A 15,829-nucleotide genomic window follows, 5' to 3' on the forward strand; every position below is an offset into this window, starting at 1 on the left:
AAGAATCTGTAGTAGATCATGTTTCCATTCAAGGTTTTAGAGAATGGAATGATGGGTATACTGATGGTGAAGTGGATACAATTTTTTCTGCATTTTTGTCCTCTTATTTAAAGTCATGCAAATGTAGCTCAGAAGAAAAGATTCATTTCTTAGAAGAGTATTCCAAGGAAATTCAGATAGAGCTTGTAATCTTAGAGGATCAACAATTTTTTCCATATCAAGATCATTCTTTTGGAATTTCTTCTCAACAACAATGAAAAGACATATTGCTTCCCTCTGTTATTGAGAGTGGGGAATTTTCTGTTTTGGATTATGAATTTGAAATAGAAAACATGCATGAAAATTTCAACCATGATAATCAAATTACATAATACATTGAAGATCAAGCAAGATATGGCATCTATGACTTTGATGATCCTGTAGCCATTTATATTGAAGAGTTTTTTAGTTCAAATTTTCAACCATGGTTTCACTGTGAAGATCAAGTTTATTCTAAGCTATCATTATATTGTCAAGTTTTTATTTTAATCAACTATAATCAAGGAGTCTGGTTTTCAAATCAGATGTTAGATTGGTTGCATTGGAAGTTTCATATAACTTGAAGAAAGATAAAGTCAGTTGGTTAGAATAGGAACAATGTACATAAATAAGCTCACAAGACGGAGCATCCTTTCATTTTGGCATTTCAGTTTTTAGTTTTCAGCAATTGGTGTTTAGGTTGAAACTAGAGTTCGAGTGTGGATTCGATTGAAATAAACAGTTTTCAGCTTTCACATTGCAGTATAGATTTCAGTTGATTTGGTTCAATTTCAGTTAATGATTGGACTAAGTTAGAGAGAAGTTCACAGAGTAGGATACAAGTTTCAGGTAAGAAGCTGGAAATAGCCCAATGGATTAGGCCTCTGGTCTATGGGGTTCTTGCTGCCATCCATGATCGACAACATCCCTGTGAAGCTACTTGTTATCACATTTATTTAAGTTTGACTTTTTTTAATGCTGACAATTACAGTGTCAGCGAAATATTTGTAATAAACAAGAAAAAATGCTGATAATGGGACCATAAACGCTTTTTGAGTTCAGAAAATTATTCGAGGAATACGCTGACAATAGGAGTGTCAATGTTACCAGGTATTTGTTGATAACTGGACTATCAACGCTTTTGTGAGTTCAGTAAATGCGCTGACTGTTATCCTCCACAATATCCCAAGGGTGAGAAAGGAGATCGACGAAGGTAACCTCAGACCACTTAGGGTTCAACAGCTAGCCTTGCTAAACCAGAGAGGGCTCTCTCTATAAAGCTCACAGCCAAATATGATTGGAGTGGGAAAAAGATATTAGGCTAGATATTTCAGCTCATGTAAGGTTTTGAAATTTAGGGTTTTGCTGGATGAAGCATGAGTCAAGGAACCAAGGCTAGGGTTTTAGGAAAAACTCAGTTGCAAAAATACAAAGGAGCAAGGTAGGTATGTCTCAATGGCACTTCGAGGCTTTGTCAGTGTAGTGTAGGGTTGAAAAACATAGGTTCAAAATGAGCATGGCAAGCATGAGTTCATTCATTAGAAGATAGATAACATAAAGATGAAATTCTTATTAAAACAGAGCTTAAACTTTAAGAATTCTGTTCATCAAACTCATAGGAAGATCATTGAAAGCTAGACATGGAAAGAAGATACATTAAACATTCATAAAAGTGAATCACAGAAGAAAAAGATTGCCACAAGATCATACCACATTAATTCCTGAATAATAGTTGCAACTGGCTTGTATTATTGCAAAGTGATCAAGTAGAAAGGCTCCAAAAGACTCTCAAGCATCCAACCCTTTCTCTAACTTAGACTAGGTTACATATAGATCAAAATACTAGTTTCCGCCTCTCAGGGGTCGAATCCAACATTCAGGGAACTGCTTACAAGAATATCTCCAACCATACCTAAGACTAGGGAGGTTAGAAACCAACTCCCAATTTGGTGCAAAACTGATTCATTTGACCATAAGAACCTATACAAGCATGAATCTACTTAATTTTTACTTTGACAAACATAATTACACCTCAATGCATCATCACAACCCCTAAAATGACAAATTACATCAGCAAAAGTCGAACTAGACTGAGCAAACTGAGAAAAATGAGTTCCAGGCAAAAACGTAGCAAATTGCCTGAAAACATAGCGTGCCTGGAGAAAATGTAGCGTGTTGCTTGTAAGTGACTTTTGGAGGGGTTCCCAAGCTCCAAATCAAGATCTAAAAAATGTTGGAGAAAGCTCTGCCTATCTACTACACCATAGAATCTTCAAGCATTGAAAAAGACTGCTTCTAGACCTCCAAAAACCATTTCTCCCACAACTACTCCAAAAATGTAGTGTGCCTTTGAAAAACATGGCAGAAAGGTGTTTTTTTTATTACTTTTTTTACTTTTTGACCTAGCAAAAGCTGCTGACATGGATCTCCGGTTACATAACTTTAATGTGCAGGTCATAAGGAATCCAAAAATGCAAACTTTCGTGATTTGGAGGCCTCCAACAAAAATGTAGCGTGGGACACGCTACCTTTTCTGCCCAAAACTGTGTAAAATTTCCAAAATGCCCAAAATCTTCAAAAAATTCCAAAATTTGTTCAAAGTGTTTGAAATTTGTTCCTTGGAGCTAGGTAATGATTCTTCAAGCTATGAGTGAAGCCTCAACCAACAACTCAAGCTTGTCCCCCTTGTTTTGCTGAATTAGGGTTTCCCTTAGTTTTCTCTTCAAGTTTTGAATTTTGATTTGGGAAACCCTGTTTCTGGTGTAATAATGTCTAGCCATGTGACTTTGCAAGTTGTTTGCCCTGTTGGCCCTTTTAAGGAGCTCCTCCAAGTGGCAATTAACTTTATCCAACCAATACTCCCTATTTTTCTCAAAGTCTTGTTCAATGGATTTGTTAATGTCTTGCTGCTCCAAAGGTGTAGATGGCTCACTCCTTTGGTATCCTTATAGCTGTAGCTATGGCCTCAATTGAAATGATGAAGTTGAACCCTGCAATGTTGACCTTATCACTCCTAAGGTTTGTGGAAAAAAGACTGGTTAACTTGGCATGATATCCTACTTGTTGAATTTGCTCACAAAACCCTAAACAACCCACCTTTTGGAAACATTGTCTGGCAAATGATCAATTATTTGGTGTCAAGTGGCTCAAACCTTGACACCTGACCTCCTTTGTTGTATGGCTTCTTTCCTCCCTCCATTGTTTACAATTGCAAAGCAAAACCCTAGTGTAAGAGATGGGAAAAACAAAGTTTTTAGAGGGAGCAGGGGATTGGGATTAGTGTATTTAGGTGAGGGGATGAAGGGGTTAGGGAGAAGATATGTGGGTAAGAAAAATTGGGGAGGTAGGGAGATGTGTTAGGAAATTTAGGGAGGTGAAAAATGATGAAAATAGTGAAGGGATTGCTGTAGGGAATTTAAACACAGTCCTAACCCTAAAACTGCCAAAAATGTAGCATGGAGACTAGGGTTAGGCCTAGGGGTTAGGGAAATGAGGGAGGAAGGGTAAGAAACGCTGTGGGAAGTGTATTTGGGTATGGAGAAGGGTAGAATAGGTAGTGAACTAGGTATATTTGCTTGCAACCCAAATTATGGAGCTCACCCACCAAAAATTTAGCGTGGGGACTGTGGGAGGGTTTCTCCACTGAAAAGATGAAATAAATGTTGATAGGAGGTGGCAAGAGCTTTAACTTACTTGTCAATAGGCTGATGGAACCTTCATTGGCCACATAAAACCTTTGAAGATGTATTCTTTGCCTCTAGAAGCGAAAACGTAGTGAAGGGCCAAAAACGCAATGTGGTTCGCTGAAAACGTAGCGTGGAGCTTTGGAGGGGGTGCCAATCACCTTTTGAGAGTGTCCATTGATGCTTGCTATACTAAGCAATGTTGCAGTTATCATTATCGGGATATTATCGGCGAGGGGAAAAAAGAGGAAAAAATCATAAAAATAAGAAATAATCAGGAAAAAATCGTAAAATACAAAAATATTCATTTTTTTTAATATCTAAAACATCTACAACATAAAATAAATACGTTGACACAGAAATATGATAAAAGAACTAATATATAAGATGTGTAATATCATTTCTAGTGCTACATCACACATAACGGTGAATCATGTCCTGAATAGTAAGTCTTGACTCCTGAGTCCCAATTGAGCCTCAAAATATCAACAAAAGATATAATAAGGTATCTCATATCATGAGTCATAATGTCATATACAATGAAATGAACCAAATAACTAAAGTCTAATACTACTGATTTCCTTTGCCCCTCTTGCGAGAAAATGCAATAGCAAAGCCCTTTCCCTCTAGATGTAGATGTCGGTGGAGTTGGCAGTGGATTTTGCTGTGCTCTAGAAGCTAAATAACTGGGAGCTATAGGAGGTAGACCACGTCCTCTATTGGTGGCAGGGGTAGCCCGGGTAGGTGGTGTCACCTCCTCCTCTTGTTGCTCCTCCTCCTCCTCCTCCTCCCCCTCTACGCCTTCCACTACCTCCTGCTCTAACCAATCATCGACAGACTCCATGAGAGGCCTCTCGGCCTCAACCCTCCATGCAGCAGTGATGTCAATCCCATCGAATGAGATGGCCTCCATACCAAGTATCCTCTCAAGTTGCCTCACCCACAATCAAAGATTGTAGTAGATGTAGACCATGTCATTAAGTCGCTGGGACTCCAACCTGTACAAATATCATGAAATAGTAATTATAAAAAAATATTGTTTAATGAATTCAAAAAATTATTTGGAAATTTGCAATATTTTAAGTTTTAAGTTTAACTTGTTGCGCTTCTTGTTGTGTATTTTTCAAATACACTCCAGTTGCGCTCACATCCTGAGGAGCTACATGTTTGGCTGAGGATTCAAATGGCAAGCTTTTGCAGAAGGGGTACCCTGGCACCATACATTCTCCACCATGCATCTACAACAAAATTACAAATAAAATTTTAAATAAACATAAGAAAAAAATGAAATTTGAAAGTTGAAGCAAAGTATGAAGTTATGAACTTGAAGAGACAATGAAATTTGAAACAAACTAAAAAATACCTGGCATTTTAGTCGTCCTATCAGTCACAGCCATGTCAAAGCCAAATGTGCCACCTGCCATCTTGTATGTCTCAATTTCTTTGGAGATTTCTGTACGTTCTGCTGGAGATCGCACCATCCTTTGAACACAGGTTAAGAATCCATCCATGATCTCAGCATCAAATACGAACCCACATGGGTAAGAAAATGCGGGGTTCAGGTAGATCCCTGCAGCATGAATGGGACGATGGAGTGTGTTGTTCCATCGTTCATCAATCACTTCCCATAGGAGGAGTTGTTTCTGAAACCCCTCATCTCCTTTATTATCATAGTAGGCCCGAATGGATTCTTTGGCCCTGTCCATGGCCTCATACAAATAGCCCATTGCGGGCTTCTCACCATCAACTAATCGAAGAACCTTTACCAAAGGTTCAGTAACGGTGCACACCTCCTGCACTCCTGCCCAAAAGTCTTTCTGGTATGAAACTAATCTGCATATGGCCTCTCCCTCTGGTTTGCGGCTCATTGTCAAAGTACTCCTCTGAAAGAAACATTCTCTTCACATCCCACATAGAATTCAAGAGGGATTGAAGAGATATGAAACTAGTGGCAAACCGTGTAATGGCGGGGCACACCAACTCTTTGTTGTTGGTGAATGTTCTCATCAAGCTAAGCACAGATGTATGATTATATATAAATTTTGTAATGCTTTTTGATGACTCAACAATATTTAGGACAAAGGAAGTTTTTCCTATGTCCTCCAACATCAAATCAATACAATGTGCAGCACAAGGTGTCCAAAATAAAGTAGGATGCCTCTCCATAAGCATTCTGCCAGTAGCAACATAATTTGCAACATTGTCCTTTATGACTTGGACAACATGTTCTGCACCCACCTTGAAAATAAACACATCCAACAAATCACATAAAGTTTTTGCATTTTTGATATGTGAAGATGCATCAATAGATTTCATAAACATTGTCCCCTTGGGACAACTAACCAAGAAGTTTATAAGGGTTCTCCCCTTTTGGTCGGTCCAACCATCTGACATCACAGTGCATCCTGTTTGTGCCCATGATGCCCTAAACTCCTCCAATCTTTTGGTGCAGTCAACCTTTTCATTTTGAAGAATCCGGCCTCTAAAGTCATCATAAGAAGGGATTTTGTCATTAGGGCCAACAATTGCAATAGCATCAACAACAGGGTGGAAAAATGGATTATTCTTTGCAACATTGAAAGGAATATCACTTCAAAGGAGAAATTGGCCAACAACTTATCAGCTTGTTCTTTCTCAGTTTTTTTAAGCATTGAACTGATAGATGGTTGTGAACCAAGCATGGTTCTAGGAACAAAAAATGATGAGGCAACTACCGGGTTGGTTGTAGATATTGATGCTGAAGTAGAACCAGTGCCACTTCCTTGTTCACCTAAGCCTAACACCATCTTTGCTAGTTGCTTCTTCATTTTTGTTTTGGCCTCTCTATCGTGCTCTAAATTTTCCAATGATCTCATGGCTCTTCAGATGATTTCCGGATTTGTATTTGAGCAAGGCCCTACATCAAATCCAGGGATTTGTGCAAGGTGATACTTCAATCTATAAACCCCCCCGACATATGATGCCCACACAACTTGCAACTCAAGTTTATTCTATCAAACCCTCCATCAAGTTCACCAAATTCTCACAGAGGGTCCAATTTCCTTGGCATGTTTGTAACTTGGTTGAACTCTTGACTCTTGAGTTTTAAATTTATAAGATGAAGTTTGAACTTTGAACTTTGAAGTTGAATGGTGAACCTATGGCAAAATAAGGATTGCAAGTTACAAAAAAAAAAAAAAAATTACATACATGAGTAACATGACAAAACACATTGAATTTTTGACAATTTAACAAACAAAACACCATCAAATCAACTCAAAAATATTTGATAAATCAATGGGTTATCCAAACCCAACCAAAAACAAAAAAAAACCAAAACAAAACACATAAATTTGGTGTCTATACCGGTTTGCCGGAGAAAATTGACCCTCTCCTCCTTAGCTCTCAATCCACCAGGGTTTTTGAGTCGTTTTCTCCTCCAATTAGCACCCAATCGACTAAGGTTTTTTCTCCTAGATCATTCCCAATCCATTGCTGCCGCTGTCCGTAGAAATGTATAAAAAAAAATTTGTTTTTTGGTGTTATAAACCCGCTATCCGCTAGCCTGACGATAAAAACGCTATCGAATCGCGATAATTTCATTTTTATCGCAATTTTTTTTTTAAATTTTCGCGATTTTTTCGGGAAAAATCGCGAAAAAAATTAGGCAAAAAAATTGGGCAATTATATCGTTGTTTTTTTAAAAATCGCGATAATACGATAAAATTGCGATTTTCGCATCACTGGTACTAAGATGGCCTTTGCTTGTGAATTAGTGCTCAATGCCAATGGAATGAGTGAAATAAATGCTTATATGGTTTCTTATAAGAGTTAAATTCACTTTTTTGCATATGACATGACATCATCCTTCATTTTGAAACTAAAAGTGAAGTGTTTTGTAGTAATACCTTTATGAATTGAAGTAGCACCTTTACCTTTATTACATATGCCTGCTAAGATGCTAACTCCCTTATGTGTAGACTCAAGACCATAAACATGGCTTTTTTAGCTTAAAACTGACATAATGATGACAATTACAAGTGATGACCTAGACCAAGACCTTTGATTGATCCATGGCCCGTAACACTTGAAAAATGACATGACCATGATGAATAATAATAACCATGAATGTTGAAGGGAGTAGCATTGACCTAGATACACCAACCAATGATCAAAGTTTTTTATTTGAAGACCTACTGAAACCATAAAAAAAACTTGACGTAGGACATTAACAAAAACTTTGAAAGAGCACATTTGATCACTGGTGACTGGCAGGAATGACAGACACTAACACTGATAACAAGAGTGTCAACGTTATTATGTGTTTGAAAATAAAAAAAGGAAAATGCGCTGAAAACGGGAGTAGCAACGCATTTATGTAAAAATGGTTAGTTAAAACTCTGTTTTTTCCTGTACAACACAATGATTTCGGGCACGCTTTCCAAACAAATGAGAACTAAGTTTTCAAAACCGAAAGAGGTTTTGTTCGCAATAACCCATTTAAAAAAACCTCTCTCGGTTTTCTAACAACTATCATGGTTTTGGCTTTTCGAAGGGATCATTGGACCCTATTTTTTAGGATTTCATGAGAAAAAAGTTCATGGACAGTTGTTGACTTGGATGCCACCTCATCAAATTCGACTTGCTGATCTTTATCTCCAGCTATGACTCCAGCGACAACGTGATTTTTAGATGTAGATAGGCTTGGAAAGTTTCATATGCATGTATCTAAGAGATTTATACTGCTATTATTGGATTACTGTAATTAATTTTGAGCTACAAACCTGTTTTAGTTATTGTATTATCTATATAGGCAAAGACTGTAGAAGAAAAAAGGGTTGGTGTTCATTTGAGATATAGCATTCTTGTGTATTTTTGAGCAGATCTTAATGAAAACAGTCTTCATGAGCATTTGCAGAAATTCTTGTGTTGTATTTCTCTGGCTGTATTTTGCCTTGTTTTATATTTCCTCATGTCTGAAACACTGAGTGTATGAGATTGGGATTCATATTTTATGCTCTTGTTTCTTTATTTCTCAGGCATTAATAATTGTTGTTCACTTAACCCTTACACTAATTTCCTTCATCTTCCTCTAAATCACTTAAGTGTCAAAGGAATTACTGCTACCCTGCTTTTGTGTTTTGCTCATCGAAATTGTGTTTGTATAAAACCTGATTGGGTTAGACTCCATGCCCAATGGTAGTATTTTCACATAGCCCAACCAAATTTCAATCATTCTTCAATAAATCTGGCCATAGGACTCAATTGCAAACCTTCTACTACAATGACCTTGAGTAGTTGAGTTTAGGGAGAGATCCCTCTCCAGGTTGAAGGGCCAGCTTTCAACCTCAAAGAGGTTTGAGGTTACCTTAGAGGTTTTTCCTGCAGCCAGGATTTTCCTCTAAGAGATAACAAAACCCATGCTTTGATAAATGAAAAATTCTTTTTCTCTTTTTATACATACAAAATATACAGTGTCTTGTTTACAAAGGTCATTATGAAGACCAAATCTAGTTACATTCTCCAACATTTTATAGGGAATTTGAGAAATATATGCTGCAAAGAAGCTGTTTTTGTGCTTTGGTTTAAAACTTAAACATGTATCTGATCAATGCTAAGCAATGATTGAGAGCAAAGCAGTCTCATTTGTAAGATGATCATGTTTACAGGTTTTGGGACAAAAGAATCTTTCCATCATGCAAAAAAATGAAGAGTTATCGATTTAAGCAAATAAAGAGCAGAACATTCCACTGTGCTTAGTAATTTACATCGTCTATTTCTTGAATGTACAATGTTGTTTGACTTCTTCCTAAATGGTTTTCTTTATGGTATACAACAATTATTTTTGATGTCTCTGTTATTTTGCTTGCAAAAGTACAAGGTCTATGCAACACAAAGGGTTTGTTTTGAATAAGATCTGGGTTTTGGAACCATCAATCTTTAGATTGAAATTTTAATTTTTGAAGATATTATCTGATTATTTGTGTCAACAGCACAAGCAAATTTACCTCAATTGTAGAATTTTTTTCTTTCAAATTTATAAACTTAATAATTTTGGTTTTTTAAATCTTTTCCTAATAGTACAGAAGTTTGCAGGTAATTGCAGACTTTGACATGACTCTTACAAAGTACTGGGTTGATGAGAAGCGGGGACAGAGTTGAGTGCTTTGCTTCTTTGGACATGCAAAGGCTGTCTTTATTTAGAAAAATGCTAGCACATCCTGTGTGGCTCTAACGCTGTTATGAATTGTCACCAGGCACTCATGCCCTCTTGAAGCAAGGAAAACCTGAGTATGATCTCAAGCGGAGAGAAGTACATGATTATTATTACCCATTAGAAATCTGTCCTACAATTCCAGTTGATGAGAAGACAAAGCTCATGGAAGAGTGGTAGGATGCTTTTGCTGGTTTATCTACTTCCATCTGTTTTTCATGAATGGTCTCTGTAGGCAAATTTATTTTCAAGGGTCGAAGGGCTGAATTTTTATATGCTGCCTTTGATCTGGCATTTATAATTTCATTTTTGAGTTGAATTGTGAACGTTAAAGTTAATTAGGTTTCAAAATAAGTGATCTATCATATTTATAATCCCAATATCCTAGATTGCTTTATTATTTATTTTTTAGCAGAACAAACTGATTTTTAGTAAGATTAAAAAACGTACATAAAGTATAGAAAAAAATACATAAATTATAGAAAAATGTAGCGAGTGCTGAAAGATAAAAAAGCAATGTCAAATCATGATATAAATTAGAGTAGCTACCTGCCCCGGAATTAATGAGTTAGCCATATAGTCATTCTCCTTCAACTCCTCAGATGCTTTAATTGTTAGGCCTTTCAGACCATTAAGAAGCCATGAGAGAGAGGTATCTATTATATCAAGATCATCTAGGGCGTAGACTTAACCTTGAGTGTTAGCGACCTGAGGACTAATCCCCAGTCCAATATCCAAAGTTTTGCAGATATTAGCAACTTGAGAAGGTAAGATTATGCCACACCCAGAACCTTACTTGCATTAACATGGAGAGAAGTCTCAGAATCAGAGGTCTTATAAAGTCTGACATGCATCAGAAACATGACAGTGACATTTTTTTGGATTGCATTTAAGTGCAACATGCCTTACGCTTGACCAGTCCTATAAGTAACAACCTGCACAAGCAAAGGAAAATCCTACAGTGCCCCTAAAACTGTCATGAACATGTTCACCATGCAGGCTAGAATAGACGCTGTAACCCAATGATGACAAAATACAAAGTGAAACCTACCAAGAAGCATGATGAACAAGTATAATTCCCATCACAAGAAAAGTCTCAAATACCAAATAAATGACCAAACCTCTTATGCAGCAATTCTCTATTAGCGTGATCAGGAAAGAGCACAAACTGATTCTGTTTGTCATTTGCCTTTACCTTCTCAAAGGGAAGAAAACTAGGGAAGCAATAGGATAGAGTTAAGAGCAAAAAGTGTTTCTTTGAGGTGCCTTCTCCATTGCATTTTTAAACGGAGAAACAACTAATCTTTAGAGCTTGGAAACCAAATTTAAGAACCTTTTACTCACAACCTACCTCCAAGAAGACAAGGATATGCCCAAACCTTGTTGGAGGCAAACACATGATGCATTGTGCCTATAATCAAAATAGTACTACTACAACAAATTTACTCATGTAACTGAAAAGAATAGCAACGATATGATTGAAGTAAAGCTCAAATAATAGAAAGAGTTGAAGACAAAATATTGTGCGCACCTGCACACCCAATTGTATTGCTCCTACAAACCTGAATGCATGAAGAGCTCTCTAGTGAAGACTTTGTTGATTAGGTAGTTGGTGTGACATATCCCATCTGCCTTCTTTGTCCAGTGGGGTACCATGTCTATAAAAATTCATCCAATTTTATTGCTCCTACAAACCTGAATGCATGAAGAGCTCTCTAGTGAAGACTTTGTTGATTAGGTAGTTGATGTGACATATCCCATCTGCCTTCTTTGTCCAGTGGGGTACCATGTCTATGAAAATTCATTCCTTTCACATACTGCAACTCTATCCAAAGCTTCCCTCAGATTTCAAACCAGATTTATATGCAAATCTAATCCGAAAATTAGCTATGTGAAATAGCTGATTTTTATACATTCTTTTACTTCACCTGTGCATTTTGCCATTCGCACACAGCGCATGTAAAAACACACAAATATAACTATTCCACCCCATAACAGCATATATGATGCATATGGATTCCTTCACACACTTTAACATTAAAGCACAAAATTCCTTGCAACATACAGATTTAACAGTGAAACATATGTAATTTGTTCATATAAACTCAATTCATATATTATTTATTAACAGTAGAATTTCACAAGATGGGCATTCACTGCAGATACCACCCCTGAGCAGGCTATGATATGACAAGGGAAAAATTCTACCTATTGGTAATCTCACTCAACCACAAGCACAACTGATCTGTAAATTGTAGGCCTATGGCCCATTCATCTCACCAATGCAGATCTTCTCTGTGGAATTAAGAATTCGATGTCTGCAATTCAGAACTAGGCAGAGATCATACTACTTGAGATGCTACTCACCCAGGCAGAGATCATACTACTTGAGATGCTACTCACCCAGGCATGAAGGAGTGGTTCTGTTCAGATTGGTTTCAAGTTTTTTCTTGATGGCTTTCCAGTGCCAAGGTCAATGCCTAGCCAAGGAAAACAAATCCACCTATATAATTATGTTATGCCAACACAAACAATGTACCTTGTATACCTAAGTGTGCAAACACGACACTCAGTCCCATGGCTTTGTCCATTGAATATATATATATAGATATATGATCAAGCAAGATTCCAAATACAAACACTATTACCACATTGCAATTATGTATCCACGTATTTGGGAAGGGATGGCTGTAGCTGTTGGCAATGCGCACAGTTTTGGAGGTGCCTGGTCAGTGGTATGTATGCATTTTGGAGTGTATTGACACGAACAGTCGAACCAATCAAACGATTCCTGGAAATTTCCTGTCATCATGGTTCATATATAATTGTGCGTGCTGTAAGTAAAACACATACTATATATTTGAATGTTCAAGCTTAGTGTTTGTTTAATAATCCCATCTACCCATTCGTTACATCTATATGAGCAATTGACAAGATGCATAGCAGTTCTCAACTTCTCTCTTGTCATCGCTATGTCATAGCCATGTGACATTAACTAAATAAATATACATTCTTTTGCATGAGGAATGCTCATGCGCTTGGGGATATATGGCTGTAGGTCAGCAATGTTTATGGCTGTTTTTGACTTGGGCAGAACAAAAGGTATGCCTGTAGCTAATGATCCACACAACATCCAAGCCTGTTTCCTATTCCAGCGATCCAATCCTAGAGGATTTGATGCTACACAGCAGGCAAACACACCAGCGGATAAGCGATTGAACAACTGGGCGGGAGATGCAAGCCAGATATGCTATGGAATCTATTTTTAATGCTGTGGGTGATGGAAAAAATTACCATCAGAACTAAAACAAGCATGCATAGAAGCCACATGATCTGAGCTAAACAAAAGTAGCTGCCAATGGATCCCAAGTCCAACGAAACTGGTGCAGATTCATGTTGCACCCTCTTATGCTACTCACTCAATGTACAATACTCTCAATGTCAACACTTCCCTAGCAATTTCACTGTCAGAAGTCTCACCTCCAGAGGAACCCTTCTCAGCCAGGTTACAATTCTGGTTTAGAGAATCCCAATCAAGTTACAATTCATGTAAGGGCCATACTCAGGCAGCACAACCCATCAAGAATCAATTACCAGATCTCCAATTGGTTGGTGTTAGGAAAGGATAATAATTGAAAGCAATCAAGGACTCATTGCAAATTCATGTCAATTGCAACAATTCACTCCCATGCTTAAGTTCACTACATGGCATGTATTCTCAACATCATAATAGCTTTGACCTGTAATTGAAGGCCTTGGCCAAAATGACTCACCAACACATTTTAGTATGCAGAATAATAAAAACATTAGAAAATGCTATTAGAATATCTCACTGTGGATTGATTATCTTTATTTCTGTAATAGATCTTTGATAAACAAAATAGGTTGAGATTTATAGCTCAGACAGGGAATTCCACGCAAGTTCAGTGTGAATTTGTGAGAAGTGCTTTGAGGTATTTTTCAAAAAGTAATTCTATTTTGTAATTCACTTTAGTTAAAAAGTGAAAGTCTTATATTTAGCAGTTGAGTCTATTGTTGCCACCTGTCACACACACCTAAGTTAGTGAGAAAAGCCCTTAACCCCACAAGGTGTGGTTGGTGGCAATACTAAGAGATGGGGCTGTCACCTATTCCCAGCTCTCTCCGTTTAAACTCTCTCCTAGGTAAGCTAAGGGGGGTGGTCCCTAATGAAAAGTTAGATGAAAAATGATGTGAGGTTTCTAGGAGATGTTAAGGTCAATTGGATTACTTTAAGATTATGAGCAAGTTTCAACAAATATGATGAGCAATATGAAATGAAAGATATTCTTAATAACCATCAACACATAATTCAAAGATGAGCATATAAAACCAGTGCCTTCAATATTGCTTTAAAATAATAAACATTTGCGCAAAAAATAAGATGTTTCAAAATGAAACACCAAGTAATCTTGCAAGACAAGTGAATGTTAGAAAAAAATGATATCAATTTGCAAGGTATAGAAATGCTTTAAGCAAAGATACATTCATTCATGGTCACAAAAGCATGTTAAAATGACTCGCAAAATGAAAATAAACAAAGCTTTACTTGTCCACAAAGACATTACACTTGATCAATGAAATACTTCAACAAAATGTATCACTAGAGATCTTCACCGAGATAGCAATCCAAAATTCATCACTGTAATATCACTGTACTGTGAGCATGTCTGAATTGCAGCGTCATTGAGACTGTGACTTGAGCGAGGTTAGCACTGGATCCTTGATTCAAAACACAGTTTTCATATTTTCTTGACAGTGGCCTCTCCTCAACACAGAGACAATGTTACTGCACTAGGCTACCCATCCGAAATCCTCAGAGAGAGAGACATCCGAGCTCCATTTTGCTGCTATCCATCCGAGATCACAGGGAGATCTGCGAAGGTCTCATTGTTGTTTGTCACAAAAACTTCAGACAATCCGGACTTCTGTCTTTTGTTACCCATCCGAAATCATCAAACTTTTCACTGTAATTATTATGCAAAAAACTCAGAGACAGATCTGAATTTCTGTGTCCTAATGCAAAGTTTGTTCACTGTAATTACCTACTGAAATTGCAGAGGTATCCGAGTTTCTGAACTGAACTTATGCGAAGATCCTAGCTGGGTATATATAGTAGTTTGTCTCCATAATAAGCCGACATGATCTATTGAAGAGATGTGTCCCTTTAACTGTGAGCCGACATGAGTTCTTATTCTTACTTGAAGCCGACATGAAGAGGAGGACTGTGCTTGTCATTGGAGGGCTATTAGACATAGACATAGACTCATATACTTTTTACATATGCTCAAGAAGAGCCCTTCATACATGACATTAATTCTTAATGACAAATCCTAAGGCTCTCAATGGGAGCCATCTAAAATAAAATCACTTGCTCATGAAACCCATGAAGCAAGGTTTACAAAAATAATTTTATTTCCTTTTATTACATCATCACAATTACATGTCATTATGAAGACCGAACCTAGTTACACTTTTCAACATTTTCATCATAACAAGTACATGATATAAATGCAAGTAAAATACTTTGAAGTAAAATGAGTTAAGATGATACGCACTTAACTAAGGTTAGATGCAATTATCTTGATTAGTTTTAAAGCTAAATGCCTATTCTAAGTGAGAGATCTTCCTTTTAAACTCTTACCAAAGGGTTAAAATTGGTGTGACTGTAAGGAAGAGGGGCTGAGGACTCACTAGTAGTCGTTAACGATACCCTTCCCCTCAACGTTATGAGCCATGTGTGCCTTCGTTTCTACAAGGGGACAAACCAACTTCATAAGCTTATGCTTGGAGGTAAATTGAGATAGAAATGCAAGCTATTCTAATATGCCTAAATAGAATGCATGTAAGTTTCTCCCAAAAAAATATTAGATTGCAATGCTTCAAAATAAGGAAATTGTACTCGACATAAAGTGCA

The 15,829-nt window shown here is 37.2% G+C and overlaps 1 protein-coding gene across 4 annotated transcripts in view; it reads left to right on the forward strand.

The window, feature by feature from the left end:
• Window positions 1-15,829, forward strand: part of LOC149230181 (uncharacterized) — a 105,191-nt gene that overhangs the window by 46,744 nt on the left and 42,618 nt on the right. For all 4 annotated transcript variants that reach the window (XM_089376008.1, XM_089376006.1, XM_089376009.1 and 1 more), the window contains 2 exons: window positions 9,777-9,837; window positions 9,938-10,070. In XM_089376008.1, the coding sequence (XP_089232134.1) occupies window positions 9,777-9,837; window positions 9,938-10,070 (194 nt within the window). The remainder of the gene's footprint in view (window positions 1-9,776; window positions 9,838-9,937; window positions 10,071-15,829) is intronic.

The sequence above is a fragment of the Pinus tabuliformis genome, chromosome J (assembly GCF_031772625.1).
Source record: "Pinus tabuliformis cultivar Carrire ecotype Pingquan chromosome J, CPIR1, whole genome shotgun sequence".
Taxonomy (NCBI): Eukaryota; Viridiplantae; Streptophyta; class Pinopsida; order Pinales; family Pinaceae; genus Pinus; species Pinus tabuliformis.